Below are 25,884 nucleotides of genomic sequence, written 5' to 3' on the forward strand. Positions count from 1 at the left end.
CTTTCGATTAAATTAAAAATCATCAAAATCGGTACACCCAGTAAAAAGTTATGCGGATTTACAAGGGTTTCCCTCGATTTCTCTGAGATCCCATCATAAGATCCTGGTTTCCTTATCATGGTACCGCACTTAGGATATCTCCTTTCTAACAAAAAAAAGAATTATCGACATCGGTTCATAGACGAAACGAAGTTATCCCCGAACATACATAATATATGTATGTATATATATGTATATATATATTTACGGTCGAATTGAGTAACTTCATCCTTTTTTGAAGTCGATTAAAGAAAGAAAACTCATTTGAGTCCTTTGAGTATTGATGTAAAGTGAATATTAGTTATTTTTTTTTTCAATAATTGTAAATATCAATAAAACTATGGTTGGAAGTAAGTGTAGAAATATTTTTTGTACTCTAAAAAATATAGTTTATTAAGTTGATTGCGATACATGCATTTTTGTAATAACGTCATTTTTCATTTTTTTAAATGGGATAAACTCAAAATTATTGTTGAAGATATCAATTTCAAACACTACTTATACACACGAAAAAAAGCGTGCGTATACTTACGTGCGCACGTAAGAAGTTATACTTCTTTGACTAGCTAACTTCATGATGTCGGTTTTTTTCGTGACTGCGCGCGCATCGTAAAATTTTACTCACATTTTTCCATTCGCGCCAAAAGAAGTATAACTTCAAAAATTCTGTATTATTATCACACAATATTTTCGGGGTATAAAATAAACATAAAGATTATTAAAATTTGTAAGAATAAACATTTAAAAACTTACTGTGATAAGGTACTTATTTCTAGTAACACATTTCATCACATTCGTTAAGCGTTATCTTATACTTTTTTAACACAATAAATTATTGTAGTATTGTGTTTTTGTTATATTGAAACAACTTTTTCGGATTTTATCGGTTATTATTAGGTTTTTTAAGATGGCCGACGTTTCGGATACTTTACAGCAACCATGGGAGGAGAATTCGGAAAAAAATGTTGTTTCATTATAATGAGTGAAATTCGCGTAAACACTAGAAAACAAAATGTGTTATGTATAATATGTTTTAGTCATTAAAATTATTTCACCTAAATTTGAAATTAATTTTATAGTTTTCAATTTTTATTTAAAATTCCAAGGTATGCATAGCACGCCTTCTGACAGCACAGAATAATAGTGTGTCACATACAGAATAGATCCACGTAATTTCTGAAATAAAAAAAAAAATATATTAATTGCGCTAAATCCTACCCTCCTGAAGCAAATAGTTGGCGATACTTACAAGAAAACTAAAAAAATTACGAACTTGTAAACTCAACGGTTTCAATTCGACTTTGCGCTCACGTCTATCTTTTTATATATATCAAAATATCAAACATGTACTTACCGTTTCGAGTTTATCGATTCGAGTTAGAAGTCTCTGACAACAAAGAATCATGAGACCAGGTGTTATACTGTCGTCTTTGTGAAGTTCTAACAAACCAAATCTTTCTTTGACTTCTTTGAATAATGCCTTTTCAACGTGCTTATTACTAAAAAAACATAAAATTTTCAAATGTAAAAATATGATAAAAAAATAAAAATATACATATTTCATTTTTTATTTTTATTTTGCCTACATGCTGTATTCAGTAAGGAGTTGAGTGGCTTCATCGAGATGATTAGCAATAAATAGTATAAGTTCGTCAGCGGGACAGGAAGATGGCGTTATAAATTGTCCAGTTGGCGAAACCATTAGAGGGCCTGCTTCTCTGTAACCAAATGCTTATATTACATGCTAGTAGATTTTAAGCTAATAAAACTGTTTTAAGAACTCAAAAACGAAAAAAGAAATAGTAATTTACAGTAGTATAAGTATAATAAAACTAATAATTAATTCATTTTTGTATTTACGAAGCTTAAATTAAAGTACATCTCCTTGGAATGTGTCGATAACAATTGAAATATTTATAGAGAGAGCTTAGTAGTTACCTCTAATTCTAAATAAATAATAATAATAATAACTTCTTATCCCATTAGAATGTAACGACCTAAATATTTTTTGTCATTAAATCCAGTAAATTACTAATGTGCGTTTCAAATGTTTATGAACGATATGAACGAATGTTATGAACGATAGCATCTTGGGCCGGTCAGTTTTATTATATATATTGTTAGAAACTTCCCCACGACCCGGCCCCAGCCTACTCAGTGACGTCGTGCGACGGAGCGTGGAGGGCGGGGAATAACGCCGCGTGCGCCGCGTCGCATCATGCGACTGCATCGCTCTCTTGGCTTCGAGCTCGCGCCTGCGACGGACGTACTCTTTAGTGCTAATAGGACGCGTACTTGTACTTGTGTTGATAAACATTTAGTTGATGTAAATGAATAAATCTTGTAAGGTTACTCCGTGTCTTATTCTTTTTAAAATAAAATTCTCTTTCACTTCTGATTTCTAAGAAAAAATATATATATATATTAGAGATGAAACGGATATCCGGTAACTATCCGGTATCCGGCCTATCCGGCCTTGTTTTCACTATCCGGTCGGATACCGGATAGTAATTCAGTATCATTATCATTGGCCTTAGTCCGTCTATTGCAGACGATTTAGACAGTGTCAGACAGACACTGTCACCTAGGACACTTACAGAAAATTCGACCACACTCGACAAAACACAGGAACGACGAGTCGATACGTGTGGAGCCAGTTCGGCTTCAGGAGTCTTTCGCATTTTAGATCTATACCACGAATGCTTGACGGAGACCCCAGTCCGGGTTTCAAATGAAGTTTTCCTTCTCCAGGACCCTGATGATTTTGAGGCAGGTTTTTCCCTCGGTCGCCTTTTACGACCCCCACGGGAAGAAAGGCAAGTGTGTGTGTGTGTACCAAACAGCTAAGTTCCGCCGGATATCCGGCGGCCGGATATTCGGCTATTCGGCCACATAGTTGGCCGACTATCCGGTATCCGGTATCCGGCTAAACTGCTATCCGTTAAAACTTTAATTTTTTTAAATATAAATATTAAATAAAATTAAAGATACATAAATAACTAGAGAACGATCTCTAACCGCTTACGCATATTACATGAAACTCACCAGTAACATATGAAATTGTTAGCATGTAGGTAAATAATAATAAATAAAAAATAAATAGATGGAGGGTATATTCAAATAACTTTTCTATTTTACTAGAGCACGCATCGTTCGAATATTTGCAAATTTTATTATCTATGCGCTTAGTAATTATTTAAAAGAAAACTAACTTTTTTACGAAGAACATTAATTGGGAGATGGTTCGTGCATATGCTCGTGTTAATGTCAGTGTGCGTGATGCGTATCGTTATTACTGCCAACTTTTAAAAGATCGGATAAACCCGCTATATTTAAAGCACAATGGGGACCAACGATTAAGGAACTAGTCTAGTTTGAAAATAACAGTGCTTTATAATCTAAATGAGCAACGGTGGACCCATTCAAACCAAAATGTTACAAGACAAACTGTTTGACAAACTGCACATGTACCATTAATGAGTGCATTTGAAGTTTTTGCAGCATATATTTTCTTAACACGACGGAGCACCCAACCAAGTTCAAATATTAAAAGTTCGCGAGTAAAACAAAACACGAGAAGGTAGGTAATTTATTATTTTGAATAATTATTGAAATAATATATTTAATATTACTTTATCAACGTTTATAAATTATATATTTTTAACCGACGTCCAAAAAAGGAGGAGGTTCTCAATTCGACTGTATTTTTTTTATGTATGTTACATCAGAACTTTTGACCGTGTGGGCCGATTTCGACAAAAATTTTTTTAATCGAAAGGTGGTATGTGTCAATTGGTTCCATTTAAATTTATTTGAGATCTAACAACCACTTTTCGAGCTATATCTAATAACGCGTTTTTACTTGACGCTTTTTTCGTCGACCTACGTTGTATTATACCGCATAACTTTCTACTGGATGTACCGATTTTGATAATTCTTTTTTTTGTTGGAAAGAAGATATCCCTAGTTTAGTATCATGATAAGGAAACCAGAATCTGATGATGGGATCCAAGAGAAATAGAGGGAAATTCTTGAAAACCCGCAATAACTTTTTACTGGGTGTACCGATTTTAATAATTTTTAATTTAATCGAAAGCTGATGTTTGTCATGTGGTCACATTTATTGAGATCTGATAACTACTTTTTGAGTAATCTTTGATAACGCGTACCCGAGTAGAAAAAAGGTCAGGCTCAACCAGATCATGTATCTGGACCGGATCAGGATAGAATAAGGTACGCCTGATCCGGCAAGCTCTATCAGGACCAGGTCCGATCCAGACAAAGATAGCCTGATGTAAAATATAATCAAGTATGGTAAGGCATACTGGATCAGGACCAGGTCCGGTCCAGACAAGGATGGCCTGATGTAAAATACAACCAAGTATGGTAAGGCATACTTCATCAGGACCAGGTCCTGTCCAGACAAGGATGGCCTGATGTAAAATACAACCAAGTATGGTAAGGCATACTTCATCAGGACCAGGTCCGGTCCAGGCGAGGGTAGCCTGATGTAAAATATAACGAAGTGTGGTAGGCATACTGCATCAGGACCAGGTCTAGATCAAATAAGAACAGCCTAGGTAGTAAAGAATATAGCCACTCCCTCTCTTCCCGTGGGTGTCGTAAGAGGCGACTAAGGGATAACACAGTTCCACTACGACCTTGGAACTTAAGAAGCCGACCGATGGCGGAATAACCATCTAACCGCTGACTTTGAAACACCCAGGCCAAAGATGGGCAGCAGCGTCTTAGGTGCGACAAAGCCAGCCCTGCGGTCACCAACCTGCCTGCCCAGCGTGGTGACTATGGACATAACACGCGAGTTCACACCATTTTTGGCGTGAACTTATGGAGGCCTATGTCCAGCAGTGGATCTGTGATCGGCTGAAATACCATATAGCTGAGTAAATAATAATAACTATTATATTCGTAATCTTCCACCCGCTTATATTTATATATTTAAGTATATCTAAATTTATTATATTTTTATATAAGTATTTATTATATTACTAGCTCGGCCCGCTCTGATATCAATCTGATAATATCTCTGAATCACGTAAAATTAATCTCAAAACTTCAAACGCGATATCTTCGTAACCATGGGGTTTACGCGAAAAGCACACTACGGGGGGGTAAAAAACCCACCCTCCCCACCACCCTTTACCCCCTCACCCCCATTTCACCCCATAAATTTGAGGCCGTTTAAGAAAAGTATGACCTAAATATTAATTTTTACTCAAAAACTACTTTAAATGCCTATTATTAACTATATCTGTTTACTGTAGTCTATAATAATTCGAAACTGTTCACTGTTTCAAAGCGCCTAGTTTTTTAAATCATAACCTATATTCTTACATGTTAACGTTTAGTCTATTGTAATGACAAGTTCTGTGAGTTTGATGATTATAACATTTTAATGTGCCTATTATCACGAGCTTATAACACCAAACGTCATCGATGTACACTGAGTTCGAACGCCCATACAAAAATTGGCCATGTCATATAAAAGTAGCCTAAGTTACTCCTTGTTACATCTACTATCTGCCAGTGAAAGTCCCGTCAAAATCTGTCCAGCCGTTTCAGAGATTAGATAATACCAAATTCGATTTTAAATAATAATCAGAAGAAATTCCCATCGATTTAATGAAATATTTTTAGATTAAAAATATTAATTATTTATTCGTTTATTACTTGTTGTGTTACTTTAACCAATAATTTGACTTGTTTCATTTGCATACCCAATTTCGTACCTAATTTGTTAGCTCAGAATACAGTAAAACTGTGTGTTTGTTCTGTATTCTGAGTTTGTTAGATAAATAAGTAGGTAGGTATATGATTTTCCAAGTATTTTTGCTCCATAACTCTTGATATAAACCCTGCCTGATTAGCCTGATTTAGACGTAGCTACATATATACTAATCTGTTATTTAGACTTCATTAAATTTCACTAACGCGTGCATAATTAAATTTTAAGATAGCCGTCAAAAAATAAATAAATCAATGAACAGAGTTATTTTTCTTTACTCTTGATTTGAAATTCAATTCCAAGATTTCGACTTAATTAGATAGTATTTTTATTTCCGTTTTTCATTAAATTTATAGAAACAATAATTACGTGACGTAAAGTTATTTTTATCATAATTATGATCGATTTATTCATTTATTGTATTACAAGCACAGTTTGATAGTCTTTAGTTGTTTGTTAATTTGTTATTCATAGGTCACTTCACTTCCAGTCAATTGAGTATATTATATATAAAAAACTGCCTTTAATTTCTATTAAATAACATGAATATAATAACGAATATAACATAATATAATCTTGCATTGAATTATATACAATAAATAAAAATTAACGAAAATATTAATATAAATACAACATAATAAGGAACGAAATAATAAGCGACAACGCGTGACGTCACGAAGCAACATGTCGGATCTTGTTCACAGTGTTCTTCGTTATGACGCACATTACTCACATCAGTGTTTCAGTGTATTAATCTTTGAAGTGATAAAGAAGTTTGTGTGAAAAGCATTTTTTGAAAGTATAATTATATTTTTTATATAACTTAAAAGTTATTTGTCGATTAGCATATTAATGTAAATAATATCAAGGTTAAATAAGTTCAATACAAAAACTGAACCATATTAATATTGTGTTAAACAAAAAAAAAAGTGTACTATAAACTTCTCTCTAGACGTTAATTACTCGGTGTGTATTGTGTACAAAATACGAACTTGTGGACTAATTTAGCTAGATAAAAATTTGTGTTGTGTGTAAAGCTTCGTTTTTATGTTTAATTACGTAAAACATTTAAGGTTAGTAAAAATCATTGAAAAAATACATTACAATTCTTTACTATTTTTTAAATAATTTTATATTTCAATAATCTGTTTTTTTTTTCAGATGGCTTTTATGTATTATTTTATTTTTAAATAATTCATCCAAGTTTTATTTTTAAATAATTCATCCAATAAAGAATTTGATATATTGAATATCGTGGTACCGGATGTAAATAGCCTGAATCATTGTTAAAAAGTACTAAGTATTGTAAATTATTACAAACGATAGTTAAACATTGTGAAGGGTCTGCCTGACATGGCCAACGTTTTATGTTCAAATAAGTGGCACAGCAGGTAAATTATTATTTAAATTATAGATTTTTAAGAATTGCTATTTCATTGTCATAATAATAAGAAAGTAATTCATAATTACAAATAATATTATCAGAAACAATGGAAGAGGCAGAGGAAAAATTAATAAGATTAAAAAGAACCCCTATTCTTCTCTACCAATAATGAGTAGTCTGCTAAAGCAAATGTGGCTGCTGTTGAAAAAACTTTCAAATTAAAAGCTTTAGCATAGGATTGATTAAAAATAGATAATATATTTAGCCAAATAGCTTTAGAGTTAACTGACGAACCGACTGAAATTGCAGGTAATATTTATTATTTAAAATGTAAATATTGTTGATTAATTTCTAATAAGTTTTTTACAAGGTATATATATATATAAATTTATTTTTAATCATTAATTTTTGAACTGAAATTTTATTTCAAATTTTTTCATTCCACTAGAACCTAAGAAATAAAAGCCAAAAAAATGTAACCAAAAAATAGTGAAGAAACAAGCCTAAAAACATAGTCTCGAATGGTCATCTACATCAATAGCGTCTTTGATATCTTCATCACCACCGTCATCATTATGTAAACCTATAGAAATAAATAATGAAACTAAATAAAACGAATTAATGACAGTACTAACTATATTGTTGACTCAAAAAAAAGGAAAAAATTAGTTCATAATCTACACCATACCACCTTGATCATCTTCATCATCACCATCAACTAAAAGTACGAAAATAAGAAAAATCCACTCTAATTTGAAGGACATAAATATGCGTATGGAAATAGCACATGAAGACAGTACATTAGCAACAATTGCTGATAATCCCTTATCATCATCATAAATCTGAAACAGAAGCTGAAATGAATATATTAGCAGCTAGATCATCATCAACAAAAAATACTGTATCCAGTGGTAAGAAAAAAATATATATTGTTTTTAATTTATTAGGATATCTATACTTATTATAATTATTTACAAAATCATAATATAGATTCCATTCTGAAATTGTGGAGTGTTGTAATCGTGATAATATTTATGTATCAATATTTATATTTACATCAGTGTCACAATTTTGAAATTTAAATCATTGTGTTAATTAAAAAAAAAATTATAATATATAATTTATTTTCAACAGATTCTTTGCTGGAATGTATCAAACATAATTATAACAGTCTATCAAAACAATTAGCGAATTTAAAAGGCCATATCTGCTGATGTTCCCAAATCCTGTCTGAAATAAAAAAATAACAGTACTCAGCTGTTAGATTTCAGTTTATTAACAGATCCTGAAGGAAATCCAGTGGTCCAAAAATTAGAATTTAAGCTATCAACAATGGAAGATATTATTTTGATAAATTCAATGAAAAATTGAAAGGCGAAAAATATAAAAATAAAATGGTAAGTTTTTTAATAAACTATATTCTTATATACAAATATATGAAAGATCTAATATAGTTGCTCTATCTGACAATATTGAAATTGTCATATTTGATAAAATGCTAATCATAATAATTAATTAATCATACAAATAATTATAATAAATTTTCTTTTCCAGAATAAACGTATATACTTTTCTCTTGATGGAAAAAATACTTTTACCCGTAATATGGGAAATATTACTCGTGTTTATATATCAAGAGATGTCATATGTAGCAGTTAAAGCAACTTCAAAAAAAAAGTTTTCAAAGATACGACTTTCACTTCTATAAAAAGTATGTTAATCATTATATAGTGCAGAATTACTATCATTGATACCTAATTAATTATTTCTTAATTATATGTTATTATTTTATACCTAATAATAATTATTTTTTACTATTACTAATTTAATTACGTACATGATTAATTTAAATTTTGATTCGAAAAGAATCAAGAAAGTATTTTCGATAATAAATTCCATCAAGCATTGTCTGCAGTATTGAATAATGCTAATATAATAATAAAGATTGGGATGGGTACAGGGTATCCAGGATCAAAAACTACCATCTAATGAAGATAAATAAAAACAACTATTTTTTTTGCTGTGTAAAATATTTTGCCAAGCAAACAAAAAGAAAAATTAATTCATAATATTTAATAACAATCATTATTATTATTAACTATAACATAAAAATAATTGATATTTAAAGTAAAAACAAAAATAAATAATACATTTGAAAAATAAATGGAAATAAATATGTTTTTTTTTTTCAATCGGATAAGTTTTATTTCTGTTTAAGTGCACAATAAAGTGTATTGTTATGTTATGTTAAGTTAAATATATATAATATGTTATTTTAAATATACATAGTATGTTAAGTAACATAATATCATTTCTTGTTTTTTTTTGACGTGACGTCTAATAAATCGATTAACGCCGGCTTCGTTACGCTCATATGTATGCTTGTGCCGCATCTATCTGATCGGCCTATGCATCCGAGGAGATGTTTTGTTATGACGGTTGTCACGTTTAACTATCGTCTGTAAACCAACTTTGCAGACAACCAAGTTTTTTAATAAACAATTTTGTCAAGACTGTACATTCGTGTTTTATTTAAAAGGACCGCACTTTTTTTTTTTTTTGATATCGCAGGGTAACCCATTTACGGGTGATATTCAGGATGCCAGGGTAGGCATTCTTAGACCGTATGTCGGCTTAGTACTTGGGGGTGCACTACCGACCAAAACCCCTGCGGGAGCCTTCAGCCGCTTTAATTGGAGGGTCCCGGATCTGCAGGCAACAGGATCCCTCCAGCGACAGGCTGGCCTCGGCGAAAAGACCAGACTTCTCCATGGGACTGTCCGGCTCACCTCTGAACAATCCCGACGACGCCATGTCTAGCAGGACCGGGTTCCCATCCCGGCCCGACATGGGTACAGGGGCGTTACTGGAAACGCATTAAGTAGCGCCTCCTACGCACCCCCGTTCGTCGCCTGCGGACGGAGGCCTCGTCGGCGGCCCCCTCTCTCATCCGCTCGTCGTTCTCCTTCTGGGACATTACTGTCTCGCAGAAGGAGACCATCGCCTTCCAGGACTCGTCGTCGCCGAGCATCGCGGTAAAAGAACCGCATTGGGCATACTCGATTTGGATCAAGCAACCAAGGACCGGACCGTGCATGCCTGATCAGGACTAGATAAGGCATGTAACGCAGATGATGTATCTGGACCTGACCAGGGAAACCTGATCAGGTCCAGATCAGGTATGACCTGAGATCAGGAAAACCTGATCAGGTCCAGATCAGGTTTTCCTGATCAGGTCCAGATACATCATCTGCGTTACATGCCTTATCTAGTCCTGATCAGGCATGCACGGTCCGGTCCTGACTAGGAAGACGAAAAAATTTCTACTCGGGTAGTTACTTGAATATTTTTTCGTCGATCTACGTTGTATTACTCGTCGATGTACCTAATTGAAGTCGGTTTTTTTTCGTTTGCGAGAAAACACAATTATTTTTAAACTTATTATTGTTCAATCTGTTAATCGGGTACAATTTATTTTTCGAGTTAAAAAATAAGTACGTAAGGCACTTAGATAAGTATTATTTAACATTTTGTCTACATAATACGCTTCAGCCTGTAATATCCCATTACTGGGCATAGGCCTCTTTCGCCATGTAGGAGAAGGATCAGAGCTTAATCCACCACGCTGCTTCAATGCGGGTAGGCGGGTATATTCCCTACTATGAGTAACGATCGCTATCAGGTATATATGATAACAATCGGGACCGACGGCTTAACGTGCTCTCCGAGGCACGGTGGGGAGACCCACAAGGACTGCACAAACACACAGACCACGGCAAACACCTGTATGACCAATACAAATGCTTGTCGTGTGCTGGGATCGAACCCGCAACCGCCAGCGCGACCGGCACAAACCATGGCTGTGACCGTTGCGCCAACGCGGCGTCTATTATGCCTTTACCAAATTATGAAAAATTTTGAGGGGAAAATCGGATATCTTTTTTAAAGACGGTCTTTAACCGCGTTATTAAAAAAAAAAGCTTCAATTTGAACGAACTCAGTAGGATCATTTATCGGGTGTCCAAAAACACATATAGATTACACAAACGCCTATACAAACATCTGTCACACGTAGGGATCAAACCCGTGACCGTTACACAACAACAAGGCGCTATGATGCTGCGTCAACACGTCGTCGTCGTCAAAGAGTGTGCGTGTAATTATAAGTTTATCTCACTCGCGGGTGGCTAGTTTCAAAAGTGACTGAGTCTGTGAACTAATGTTATTAAGATTTTCTTCGTTGTCACTTGAAACTTTTTCGTTTTTAATTCTGTCTTTTTAAACGTTACATATGACGAAAAATTGCAATGTAATTGATGTTTCTCAACGTGTTTAAAAAGATCGCTCCGCATAGAATCTCCTGACATTTTCGCACATGAAAGAATTGTAAGAAATATATATTTAATGACATTCTAAGTAGAGACGAAAACCGCATATAATTATTTTTTTTGTACAGTACGACTACATTACTTTTAAAGCTAAAAGCATTAAGGCACCGTAATATTTATTAACTGTTTGTGGTATTTTGTTATTGTGAAAAAGGTTTATCATTATCACTCAACCTATATATCTCTAAACTCTTTGTCAGTTAAACTGCAATAATGTGAATCTTTGAAAACTATCACATAATACAATGTAAGTATTGTTTTCCAAGTGGCTACGGCAATAAAGAATATAGCCACCCCCTCGCTTCCCGTGGGAGTCGTATGAGGCGACTAAGGGATAACACAGTTCCACCTTGGAACTTATAAAGCCGACCGATGGCGGGATAACGATCCAACTGCTGGTTTTGAAACACACGGGCCGAAGACGGGCAGCAGCGTCTTCGATGCGACAAAGCCAGCCCTGCGGTCACCAACAAGCCTGCCCAGCGTAGTGACTATGGGCAACACTTTATTGGCGCGAACTTGTGGACGCCCATGTCCAACAGTGGACTGCGATAGGCTGAAGTGAAGTGATTGTTTTTCAATAAAGTAAGATAAATGGTAACATACGGTTCAACAACTATTTCGTATTTGCTAAGAGATTCCGGTACAGATTCTGGAACTTTCTTTCCGCGTCCATAGAAATCCCCTATAGAGGTAATTAATTGTCTAAGGTGACTACAGTATTGTGCTGCAGATACTTTGGGCATGAACTTTCTAGAAGAAAAAAAAACACATTTTAATTTTATAATGGTAAAATTCAAAATAAATTCATTAATTCTTTGGAAGATATAAAAATATTTAATGAAAATACCTTCTACAAATGTGTATATCTCTTAGTATACTAGAAAGAGCTTTTTCATAATTCGGAATCTCTGTTAAGGCACTGTCCTCAAGATTCACTTTTTTAATAAGCTACAAGAAAAGTGAAAAATTATTATTTACTCCATAGATATATTTTATACAAAATATATTGTATTTAAAAAAAGAACATACCGATAGCCATTCATTTCTAACATCAATAATATTTAAAAACACATCTCCATCTAAACTGACACCAGTAAATTGTCCTAACACAATAGTTCGGCCTGAAATAACAAGAGAACAATTCACAATTAAACAATTACAAATTATTTTAAACATTTAAGCAATAAATTCAAACATATAAACACAATATATATTATTCTTAAGCTGTATAAATAAAATATACGTAAGTAAGCGCTATATGTGCTTTAACTTAATGCCTCTAGCTTGTACCCAACTTATACAGGTGACTGGTGAATTACTATCAATATTTGAGGACGTGTTATTTGAGAATCATATATGACGAAAAAAAATTACATATAAAATAAATATTCATAAACTTCTTAGTAAAGTTAACCAACAGTTATATCGCTAATTACGCGTCGTCTGGACGCCCTAGCTGCGCAGTCGTCACAAAGCAGGTGTGTAGGTATAGGTACATTTAGTTATCGCGCGGTCGTTTACCTACGTCCAAACACCGCCAAGTGTTAACAGGGTAGCAGGCTACTTTTGATAAACCAGTATGATCCAATCCCCCTTCATACTTTAATTTTAGCTTAGGACAGGCAAAAATACCAAAATAAGATTAGGCCGACCCCTTCCCCTTGATAATTTGATAAATATTAATTTATTACGTAAGAATCTAAACGAAAAAATGAATACACGTTTGGTTTGTTTCAATGTTCATTTTTATTTGTACTTTAGGTAGGTACTAATTATTTTTATTTTTTGGTAGTAATAAACTTTGGTTTTAATTATTGATCTTTACCGACATAAGATTTTCAGTCCAGAAGCTTAACAAAAAAAAAAAAAAAACTACATATTCAACTACAATATTAAAATTTATCAACGAAATAACGAATGTTGTTTACGAAAGCAAGTGACAACTAGTCGGCACTCGCGCGGTTGCCAGCGATTTTTCAAGGTATTTTCACTTTGCGCATTTTTGTAATTTTACCTAAGAACTATCGTGACTAAAGACATGATCGACCCCCTCTCCCCCTAAATCGTCTTACGTAATAAATGAACCAACCATACTTATTGTCTTTTACATGATATAACACGAACGGGTCACATTTAAGTACTCTGCATTTGTGTATTGATAAGCCATACCTGATTACTTATGACAGGTCACATTCATACGAGACATACTAGGTATACGCGTAAGATCGATCACTAGGCGCGCGCGCTGGAAGATGGACGTACTCCGGCGTACAAACCTTATGGCGGCGCTCGCCCAACTGACCTAGTGACAGTGTTGCCGTTAGGACAATCTAGTTTGTGGCTACATCAAAGAAAAAAGTTGCCAGTTTTGTAAATAAATCACTTTCGAAATACCGCTAGAAGTGGCTAAAGTGTGCGTTTTCCAATTACAGAGCATAATGTGACTCAGTGGAACTTGAATTAGTTTTGAAATACACCTAAAAAAACTACGGCGACTTTACTTTACTTTAATTTGAATTACTAACTATAATATACTAGCTGTGCCCCGCGGTTTCACACGCTTTAATTTAAAAAAAATGCGTATTGCGTATGCGTAAACAATAACAACATTGCGCTCCGTTTGACATTTTGACACGAGTAGTATTGACGTTATGCAAAACAAACTAGGCTCAACAGCAATAGCAATACGGTCCATTTTCATTCGATCGAACCTATATTACGTTAAAGATAAACATTCATTCGGGAATCCCCCTGCCATAATGCGGACATTGTAGTATTGGTACCGTATGGTGGTATGTATTAGTCGGTAGGCTTTTTATAGTAATAAAAATATGTATGTATTAACAATCTAAAAAGCAGCCAGAAGTAGCTAGATTTATTTTGGTGGCTAAAATGGATTGTTTTTTGGCTAAAACCGTTGAAAATCCGCTAGATCTAGCCACAAAATGGCTAAAACGGCAACACTGCCTAGTGACCTACTAATCGAATTTAGGGGGGAATTAGAATTGGCGGGGGTTGCGGCGGGCGGCGGCAAGCGGCACAGTACAAGGGCAAGGCCGCACCCGCCACCGTTATGGCTGAAAATTAATGTGTCTACATTTCGTTTATTTAAATTGAAATGTGTGGGAATATTGTCAAAAATTAAGTACCTATTTTTTTTACATAATTCGAATGAGAATCATGTACCGAGTATCCTCTGTAAATATTGATAGTAATTCACCAGTCACCCTGTATATAAATTCAAAACATTACTTGAATAAGCCAGTCAATTATTTTATTATATTTACCTTTCAAATTGCCCATATACTTAGAGTACTGTGAAGCCATTGAGGCAAGACTTTGAAGTGCTCCCCTTATGTGACTTATATTCCAACCACTCTCATATTTAACCTGTAAAGTCACAAAAAAATAAGAAAATAAAAGTACTATTTATTTATTTCTTTTGTTAGGCAATCTCTACTATCTCTACTATCAAAATATTACGTAAATATAATGAATTGATGAACTAAGTCAGTCCTTTCCGCTTTTTTGACATCATCTCCTCAACTCTGGAAGGGTTCGCTGTTTAGTGATAAGACCGCTTGTTGTACATTTCTTTTTGTGTATTGATTTATGAATTGTTAATTCATTTTTATGTGTACAATAAAGAGTAAATTATTATTAAATAGTGACCCGCCCCAGCTTCGGACAGGTGTAACAGGTGTATGCTGATGCTAAATATATAAAATAGAAAATAAATATAATATATAATATATGCGAAAAAATGTGATTATTTAAAACATCACATTACAAACCATACATTTATTATTACATTTTTGGAAATCATATTTAAATAAGAATTACATATTTATAGAATAAATATTAATTATATTATCTGATTTTATCGACATAATAATAAAAAATATCAACTGGTTATTTAAATAAAAAATCATGAGTGCAATTAGAAAAAAATAAGTAGTAAGAATTGCTTGTTTAATAGAAAAACCTTTCTCTAGAAACACTCTATTTATTACTGATTAGTGGAAGTAAATAAAGAGGCTTTACCAACTTCTTTTATACCATATGTTTTGCAGAGGTGTTCTATTAATGATTGCACTTGCTCTCGTGTTGCTCTTGTCATTTCATACTTTTTTTTGCCATGGTCACTATTTTCATATATCCAGTGTCTGAAAAGCAATTTAAATTTATTCTCTTTTACCAGTTGCTGATAATAAATACTATCTGATATATCATGATATTCAAGATAAATATTTATGTTATATATTTGTTTTTGTCACGGTACATATACCAAAATAACATTTTTTATAATTTTTGTCTGTTTGTTCCGGGTAATCTCTGACACCGCTGGATCGATTTTGACGGGCTCGACTTTCACTGGCCAATAGCTGATGTAATAAGGAGTAACTTAGGCAAGTTTTATTTTAGAAATGTATTTACTTTATAAATTTGCGAACTCAACAATAACTTTTCATCAAATTCCACATGGACGAAGTCACGGGCACAGCTAGTATTATATAAATCTATTCAGAACCTTTAATTCCATAAGTTATTTTATTAGTTGAGGTGAACCAGGCTCTAAGAGTCTATCTTACTTTCTGTTGATAAATGTTTCTTGTCTTTTGTGATTAATTTTAAATATGCTATCATTAACTTTTCAATAAGTAAGAACTTTCAATATATTTATAAAGACAAGCATTTATTGGCAAGGTCTCAAACAGTGCAGCACTCTGTTTTAGTACAAAAAAATAAATTCAACATAATATATAAGAAACTATAATGGTGATGCACTGTGTTGAATGAAAATAATAGCCGTAAGAGCACATTACCATAGCTCTGATGTTATTTTAATTAAATCTTAGATACAATGTAATGCATAATATAATATTAATAAATAGTATAACAAACTTACATGATATTATCAATTGCCTTCTTCTCATCAACTTTCCTTTTCATTTCTGTTGCTTTTTGAAATTCCGAATTGTATTCTTCATATGCTTTGGTTAAATCTTTTTTCCTGCAGTATAATATTATGTTTAATATTATTATAGTAAATTTCTATAGTATTATTGTAAAATATAGTAAGCATCAATTTTTTATTCACCTGTCATTGATATTAGACCTTCTTGGTATTTTATCCACATAATTAGTTGATATATCGCAAGCATTTAAAATTTTGACTACAGTTTCTCTAACATCTTTGCTATTTAAATGAATTTTCACTAATTTGAAATTACCTGAAATTGTATTAGAACCAAATTAAGAAAATTAGTTAACACAAATTAAAATGTTAATAATAATATCATACATTTACCTTCTGGCATGTCTTTTTGTCTTAAATAAAATGGAAGTACTGGTAGAACCACATTACGACTAGATTGCTGTGCCTCTATTAAAGCACTTAGTTGTTGCAAAGAATTTTCATTTACTTTCTAAAAGTGAGATATATTATTCTTTTATGACATATTATTATGATTAATTTAACTAATAGATTACTAAGATTAATTGTACTAAGATTAATTGTAATTATCATTCAAATATACTAAAATACTGTTTCAATATGCATGATATACGCACTCTATATTGATTATAATAGCAATTATTTAATTTATTATGTTATATCACTTACCCTTTGTTCTGGATATTTTCCAAATAAATCTGGGTGAACACTAAAATAGAATGGTCTTAAGGCAGTAGACACCTCTGCAGAGCTTAGGAATCTGCTTAAAGTTCCAGCTAAGCATCTAAAAAGATTTTAGTTATTACTTTAATTTTAGTTTATATAAAAGAAACATTGCTAAAAGTTTGACGTACCGTATTTTAAGCCTGCAATACATGATGAAATTTTATTTAGTTTAGACAGAATTTGCGCACTAGGTTATCAAAGAAAACATATTTATTTTTAAATACATTCCCTATATCTATCAAAATAAAATCAATTCTTCGTTGAATGGCTTTTCGCTGTGTCAATTAAATACATTACTTCGCCAATGTCACGACTGGAGAAGACACAGTGGAGATTGTTCGGTATCAAAATAATATCAACATAATTTTTTTGCCATCGTCTGACTTTTGACATATTTTACTGATGTTTGTATTTTTTTTGGTGTCATTTATCAAGAGTTAGGTAAAGGTACTAAGCCATACAGCCTCATCTGATATGTTTTGTCCCATGGTTAAATAAAGTATATAAAAAGCCATATATCTAGCTGTCTTTTATCAAATTTGTCTTATAATCATATAATATCGATCGTTTTTCTTCACATATAAGTTATATCATTTAAATGAAATCTCGAAGTCCGATTTTGTTTAGATATTATCAATAATAGACTATAAGTATAACATATTATGTTATATACTCGTTTATATGATTAAAAGTTTTACATGGTAAGTCTTAAGATTAAGAACCGTTGCTCTAATAACCGTTAATCTAAGCTCAAAAGTTGAACGTTTATTTTAGTTACAAAAAAAAAGCCAAACCTATCGACCTTCAAAATAACGGCTCTTAATGTAAAGAGATTCTTAGTAATTGCTTGATAACGCGTGGAATAAGTTCTTGCCTTTTTTGAGTAGTCTGTTAATAAAAATTAATCATGCTAATTACGAATTTTCTGCAGTTGAAAAAAATATAATCCAATGTTTGATCTTCTTTGTTGCAATAATTGTGTAGAATCTATAATTATGAAATCTATGTAGATGAGCGTTATTCTTACAATATCCTGTTCTTAGTCTTGAAATTTTTGTATAGATTTTGTATTTGTAAACATTTTATTTTAACAAAACCAGGGAGTTCCTATATTTGAATTTATTTCTTTATACTATTTACCTTTATGTTCTAAAGTTGATATCGAGTAAAATTTTCATCTATTCTTTAATTCTTCTTGCAAATTAAAAAATGAATCAGAAATTGGGATTGGATACTGCTTAGAAATTGCGTAAACATTTGATTTAGTTAGATATGTCTCTCAAGTTTGTCCGTATTTTCATTTCCAAGTACTCTGACGTAAAAGGGTTTGCATAGAAATAAACATTCTTAGCTTGTCTAATCAATTAAAATACCTTTCTCTGATGAGGTGGATGATATCCTTATCGTTTGTATCATATCTTGCATGTTCTAGGGCTGCAAGCACACTCATGTTGTCTGATACTATAATCCATTTAGTTTCATAACCGCTTTCTATATATTCTACTACTTTTAATATAGTAAGTGCTAAATATACGAAATTATTTCGGTAACTGCAGCCCCAAACTTTTTGAAAAACACAAATTATAGAATGCCACTTTTACCAGTCTTCTTCGTCAGCTACTTTTAACCAGTCTTTGCTCCATCTGTATAGATATGATAACTATTAAAAATTAAAACCGGCCAAGTGCGAGTTGGACTCGCGCACCGAGGGTTCCGTATCAATAAAATTATTAAAAATAATTTTATTACATGATGTAAACATTTTTGAATATCATATCAAAAATTGACCGCTCCAGCGGGATTCGAACCCGCGTCTTCGACATACCGAAGACGCGGGTTCGAATCCCGCTGGAGCGGTCAATTTTTGATATGATATTCAAAAATGTTTAGAATTCCTAATTGTGGGTAACACAAAAATAAAAATCGTACATATTACATGATGTAACTAAAAATTTACGCTTTTCTCATATTTTTTTCTTTATCTGTGCTATAAGACGTTGCTTCGTACCAAATTTCAAGATTCTCAGTTCACAGGAAGTAAGTACCCTGTAGGTTTTGATTCCCTTGCGAGTGTCGAAAATTTGCAGCATAAAAGGCTGTATCTTTTGATTGAGTTGGCTTAAAAGTTTGATTTTTTCACAGTTTCAAGGGACAGTAGAGTTGAGTATTTGATGTTAATTTCAGCTTGGTACCTCGTCGCTTTCCTGAAAAAATGGTCTTGGCAGACAGACGGACAACAGAGTAATCCTATAAGTTTTTTCCTTTTGAGGTACGAAACCCTAAAAGTGTTCACACTCCTTCTAAACATTTGAATTTATTTTAGATTAGGAGAGCGTCTATTTTAATTTTTTTAAAGAAGATACAATTGTTAAATCAAGAAAATTTCGATTTCATAGATGTGAGCCTACAGAATTGACCATTGTTTAATAAGATTAAATTGTGTTCATCAATCAATACCATCGAAAACATCTTTCCCTCTAGAATTAGTTGTATCACATCACACCCCAAACTAATATTATATAATGAGCATTCAAATCACAAGCTATAATCAAAGGTTGTTGTAAATTTTCAATAAAATTATTATATTTATTTTCCCAGAATCCTGAATTTCCTGGAATGTAATAACTAACAATAGTAATGTTTTCATCATAAATTTCTATGCTGATAGCAAGGTTTTGAATAAAATCATCAAAAGCTGCATTTCTTTGAGTATAGCATAAATTTTAAGTATTAATATAGCGACACCGTTGTGAGCATTACCACTATTAATTCTTATAATATCGTATTCCCTAATTTGGAATTTGTGGTGGTATAAACCATGTTTCTAATGTAACAGCAATATCAATATTACTACTATATAATTTTTTTGGATGTGTGGACAGTAAGAATATAGCCTCCCCCTCTCTTCCCATGGGTGACGTAAGGGGCGACTAAGGGATAACATAGTTTCAAACGGCCGACGGTGGGATACCCATTCAACTGCTGGCTTTGAAATACTCAGGCCGAAGACGGATAGCAGCGTCTTCGGTGCGACAAAGACAGCCCTGCAGTCACCAACCCGCCTGCCCAGCGTGGTGACTATGGGCAAAACACATGAGTTCACGCCATTTTTTGGCATGTGTACTTATGGAGGCCTATGTCCAGCAGTGAACTGCGATAGGCTGAAATGATGATGATGAAATTTTTTTTAAAAAGAATGTAATCGCTTAGCAAACTTGGTGCCTTCTATTGCATGAATTTTAGGTTTATGCGCGAATTTGATGAACTTGTTGTACTACTGAATCTTTCGTGTAAAGCATTATTTACCAAATGTAAACAAAAATGTAGCTCACATTTTGAGATTTATTTAAAGTAAAGATAATGTAATGTTGTTTCCGAGAGAATAAGCCTTAAAATATCATTATTAGTTTTTTTTTATCTTATTAAGTTTGGAAAAATTACTATCATCAAATAAATCGCCGTACCTGTGCTAGCTTTAATTTACTTTCCATTATTTGTTATTTTTTTTTGCTGAACATGCTCTGGAAATATCAAAATGGATACCTCAACAATTTATGCATTTTGCATTTTCTACTGGTATTACATAACTTTAATAGTTAAAGAATGCCAATGTCTGTGCAAATAGAACAACAAATAGCATTTTTACACAATTATGACAAATATAATATCTTAGGCAACGAAAGCATTGTTTTAGTGATGGAATGGCATAACCAGTAATCGCCACATTTTTAAACAAACGCATCTGGATGCACGGCTGAATCAGCAAAATTTATATCTAAGTACATACTTTGTGAGTAATCTTCAAATTCCTTTTTCATTCGACGGAAAGTCGATAATTACCCCAGTTATTTCATTTGAATTAGCTGGTATTAATGCTTTCAATTTTTGTTGGTTAAAAAAAGTCACGTAATCTAGGAATGCTTTTGCTAGACTTGGTTTGTCAAATATTATCCCAACTCTGTACTTATTGACTTTCTCTAAGTACTCGATATCTTTTATAAATCTCATAAAACAGTTGTTCAAATACATCATGTCCCTTATTCCTATAGGATCCTCTTCTATTTTCTATAAATACTTACAATTTATTAAGTACCGGTAATATCATGACAAAGTGTTGATTTACTGCACACACAAATTTCATCACTGCTTTCTAACGAAGGAGAGTTACTAAGTATCTTATCTTCTATTTATTTCTTGCATTTAGACAACGCTTGTTTCTGTTTTTTGCTTTTAGACGTATTATTTAAAAACATACTTTATAAAGATAATTTTGAGAAAAAATAATTGGAAAATATATCTTTCTGAAAATTTTGTTTTGAAAGTTCCCGCGCTTTCCTTCCTCCTCTTAATGTTTATATTCTGACACCAGCAAAACGAGATAAAACATAGACAATTTTCATGCCACGAATTCGCAGCTTTTTATCATAAACAGAATGCAATTATTGTTAATGCTTTTTTACTCAGTTAACAAGCACTTTTATATTTAAGTTTCTTCAAATTCATACAATAGGCTTAAGTCGTTTCATATTCTTTAATAATAAAATTTAGAATATTACATGAAAATTTTTATGTTCAGTGTACGTTGACGACTTAAAATATAGTATTTTAATATTCAGAGTAAATTTAGTAAAATATTTGGTTTTCTATTATACATATATGTAGACATGCAGTAATATTAAAAGTATATAGACATAAACATAGACAGGGAAATCTGTACACTAATCAAGGAAGGTTGGAGGTTAATGTTTGAAAGATCACTAGGTGAGTAGTGGTTTGGCTGATTATTAATAATCTGAAGGCTGCATATACGATCACTGTGCAGATCGTGACGCAATGGTAGACGCAGACGCGGTAGCGCCGCTCTCTACTTGTCCTTTGCCAGCATTCAGCCACATGCCGAGCTGCCTCATAATTGTTATAGAGACGGGTTCAATAATTAAGCGATAAATATACCAACAGAGTGGCGGCGAGTAGAGGGCGGCAGTCGAGTGGCGGCCGCGTCGCGTATCAGACATTCGCGGCAAGTGATGGACCTGAAGTTCATTCGACATTTTTCTATCGGACATCGAAGGAATCTCACCGAACTGGTTCCCGCGCAATGCTGCGTTAGTGCGCCGCTCTGGTGAACCCTTTCGCTTGTAAATGTAGCGATATTTACATATGCGCGCTCGATCTTGCATCAAACTTTCGATCTGCGTACGCAACTCTACTGGTGTGGTCTGCGAGCAGGTCGCCGGTGCGCCTGCGCCGTTGCCGCCGCCCCAGCGCACTCACCTCCTTCACAACGTGCGATGATCCACGTACGTTACAAATTTAAATTACCTATACCTTTTCCGCGTCATTTATTAATCCGAGGTCTCCTCTGTTACCTACCTGCTGTGCCACATTAACCTGTTCACGTTTAAATAAGTTTCTACTTGCGTAATAGCCAGTTGAGATATAATCTAACATGCTCTCAATATACATCATGATATAAGCGACTATAAAATCATCCTTTAAATATTTACAAAATTGGAAAATTTATGCTAATAAATCAACGTTTTTATAAATCTTTATAAATATAATAGTCTTATAATTATATATTACTTATTACTTCATTATTTATTACTAATAACGTGTGTATTTTATTTATCATTAACTTGTGTAATAATTAACTAGCTAATATTATATTATTTCGCATAAACAAATTGGTAGGCATTACTTTTTGTTTTGTTCATTAAGGTCAAGAAACTCAGAGTATTACTACAATTATTTATTACTAATACTCTCCCGATTTTAATAAAAAGCATGTTTTAACACATTATGGTTTATAAATATAGTAATAATTCGCTAGCATTAAAATACTTTAATAGTATTGTGCTAAAACCGTTTCTTAGCTCTATCTAAAGTTAACTAGTCCAACCAGTTATGTCTCCACTAACCTAACAACGTCACAGAACGTGGTCTCGTTTATTTTATTTATAATTATATTAGATAATTCTATATTCTGTCACGTTAAAATTTTCTATTTAGTGATGATTATTTTATATCTATAACACATACTAGAGAAGATTTTATATATACCTCGTCAACAATTGTAACTTATAAACAAAAAAATCTATAAATTTTATTAAGTTGTGGGTATTTATAAATATCAATAGTATCAGGTGTAACAATTAGTTTATTTATTCTTAAACAACATATTACTATAGTAGGTTGTAATATTTTTACTAGAGTTGACATATGTATGTATATGTAATAATAATGCGTGTAGAGCTGACAAGCTTATAACTTTTACAAACCTTAACGACTTAGCTTACAACAACAATAACTAATAAATAAGCCTTGATAGTTCCTTAAACAAGGAGGATGATCACTATAGATCAATTATTATTTGTGATAGCAACCAGCGTCGGCAATATCTGGGGGCACGGTAGTGCCCCCGTCAAGACGAGTAATATATTATTTTGTGCTCTTATGAACGAACACTTTAACCCATAAGAAAGGTTTACTTTTTTATAAATACGAATATATCTCCTTCCTATCAAAAGTTGAACCAGTTACTACTACGTCAGAACTGGAATAAGGAGGATGGAACTGGAAAAATAACCGTGTTGAAAAAGTAATTGAAGTAAAAAAAATTATATGCAAAGAAAAAATATTTGCTATAATAGATGTACTAGATCTTGAATATATGGTTATAGATCTTGAATATATTGGTATTTCTTGATAATATGGTTAGAGTCGTTTAAAATCATATTGTGGTCTTGACCTCTGCGGTCTCTAGGATTACTTACTAGAACACAAAGGTCATCTCGACATTATTGTATCATTAATTAAGCGCTTAATAGAATAGGAACAGCAGTATGTGGCTAATTTGTTGTACTTCCCGGTAAAGTTTTCATTTATTACACTCTGAAATAATAAGAGTTACGAGTAAAAAACAGGAAAACAAGTGGAATAAATAATAAGCTGAAACTTCCACGTAATTGAGATTTTTTAATAATGATTGAGTTAATTAAACTCAGATAATGCCACAAAAACCTAACGATGAAGATTGACCTAGACGGCGCGTGCTTTCTAGTTTTATCTCGATTTACTGTACTCTATAATTTGCAAAAACTTCGATAATTTTTGATAGTGTAATTTTCGCATTGCTGCAAGCGACTCGGTTTAAATACCGAAAACTTTCGTTTTGACCGTTGTTACCGTTTTTCGTTTGTCATATTTGTTTACAATAATTTATAGTTATTGAAGTACCCCTATCAGTTATAATCATATTTTCAGATGTATAACCTACCTTAATGTACATGCATCTAACACAATCTATCTGAAACAGATTGGTAGCTTCGAAAGATAACACATACAATAGCACACACTTTACTCTCTGACGCAAATTTTACGCTAGTTTTAATTTGTGATATCAGGTTATTAAATTATAGTTTAACAGAAATTATATGAGAATTACAAATTGATTTTCATAATTAACGTAATTTTGTGTTTATAAGAAAAAATAATTCACAGCCTTTATTACAAGATATGACTTTGTGTTGAGTTCTTTCTTTATTTATTTTATTTTTTATTATATCATTGTAAATTAAAGAAATAAACAATAATAGACGATTTCTTACAAGTGACGCGCAACTGCGAATACAGTGTTTATACGTATCTAAACAGTTTATTTAATACATTAGTGTACCTATGTAGTAGGTGTTAGGTATAGACAATCATAATTTGCTAGGATTTTATACTGCCCTATATCTACAATTTTAATTTTAATTTTACTAACTTGAAACTAATTCAAAATACTTGTTATTTTGAATTATTGATATATGTCATCATATCGTATGATTTTTGTATTTGTTAAATTGTTTAATGCATATTTTGGTTATATTCTTCATAAAATTGAAGCTGCATTTATTTTCTGCATGTGAAATTCATTTAGGTATAATAATATTTCATAAGAATCTTTGGTTATTGGAATAATATTGATAAAAATATCTTTAGTGAAATTAAAATATCGTGTTACGATTGGTGATCAGCCAAGCAGGGAATTAGAAGGCCGGCAATGTTTACGGTAAGCTTATTTCACTAGCGCCGCCCCAAAACATACCTATTCGTGTACAACTTGCGGTTATAGTCTTTAACTTTCAAGTAATAAATAAAGTTAGAAATTTTACAAATTATATGTAGTCAAATAGCTCATCTGATCTCTCTCGTCAATATCTTCTATTAGAAGAAGCTTCTGTTAATTTTGTTTCCATAGAGCGGTAGATTTTTGATACTCAAACTGGACTCAAAATAACTACATATGCTTAAGATTTTACGAAGTTTTTAGTTCTAATTTGATAACTAATAGTCATTTAATGACTATATTTTATTTTTACCACAAGTATCAACTACGTTGACACAATACTTTGAATAAAAATACAAAATCATTATGGATTTATTGAATTTCACAACTGTTAAACAATACGTAAATACATTCATGGCAGACAAAAATTTTTGAAGAGTCGTTGATTAGTTATTTTTTCTGTAACGAGAAGGCAACTGTATATTTACAGAGCTTTCACAGATATTTTTCTGCGTTTTATTTGTGCATTGCGAGTATTCTGACTCAAGAAACAGATTGTGAGAAGTGATTTTTCATTTACTCCAATTA

General features: G+C 32.5%; 1 protein-coding gene and 1 long non-coding RNA gene across 2 annotated transcripts; one reads left to right on the forward strand and one right to left on the reverse strand.

The window, feature by feature from the left end:
- Positions 1-1,115: 1,115 nt before the first annotated feature.
- Positions 1,116-17,628, reverse strand: LOC123655554 (T-cell activation inhibitor, mitochondrial). Its single transcript, XM_045591323.1, has 13 exons — positions 17,372-17,628; positions 17,187-17,301; positions 16,872-16,989; positions 16,662-16,794; positions 16,470-16,574; positions 15,609-15,726; positions 14,848-14,950; positions 12,590-12,681; positions 12,408-12,508; positions 12,164-12,310; positions 1,626-1,757; positions 1,394-1,538; positions 1,116-1,215 (listed from the first exon to the last, which is right to left on the reverse strand). Exons 1-13 carry the CDS (start codon positions 17,392-17,394, stop codon positions 1,129-1,131), a joined length of 1,419 nt encoding a protein of 472 aa, XP_045447279.1. The 5' UTR covers positions 17,395-17,628; the 3' UTR covers positions 1,116-1,128.
- LOC123655555 lies at positions 6,453-7,899 on the forward strand. Its single transcript, XR_006743425.1, has 5 exons — positions 6,453-6,858; positions 6,947-7,176; positions 7,271-7,360; positions 7,406-7,478; positions 7,618-7,899. It is a non-coding gene; the product is annotated as an uncharacterized LOC123655555 (long non-coding RNA).
- Positions 17,629-25,884: the final 8,256 nt, after the last annotated feature.

This window comes from Melitaea cinxia, chromosome 8 (assembly GCF_905220565.1).
Source record: "Melitaea cinxia chromosome 8, ilMelCinx1.1, whole genome shotgun sequence".
Lineage (NCBI taxonomy): Eukaryota > Metazoa > Arthropoda > Insecta > Lepidoptera > Nymphalidae > Melitaea > Melitaea cinxia.

Coding starts and splice junctions, on each gene's coding strand:
- LOC123655554 (XM_045591323.1), bottom strand. CDS start 17,394: ATGTATTGCAGGCTTAAAATACG. Junction 16,575..16,661: donor AGGTCTAATATCAATGACAG/GTGAATAAAAAA, acceptor ATTATACTGCAG/GAAAAAAGATTTAACCAAAG. Junction 1,216..1,393: donor GAATCGATAAACTCGAAACG/GTAAGTACATGT, acceptor TTTTTATTTCAG/AAATTACGTGGATCTATTCT.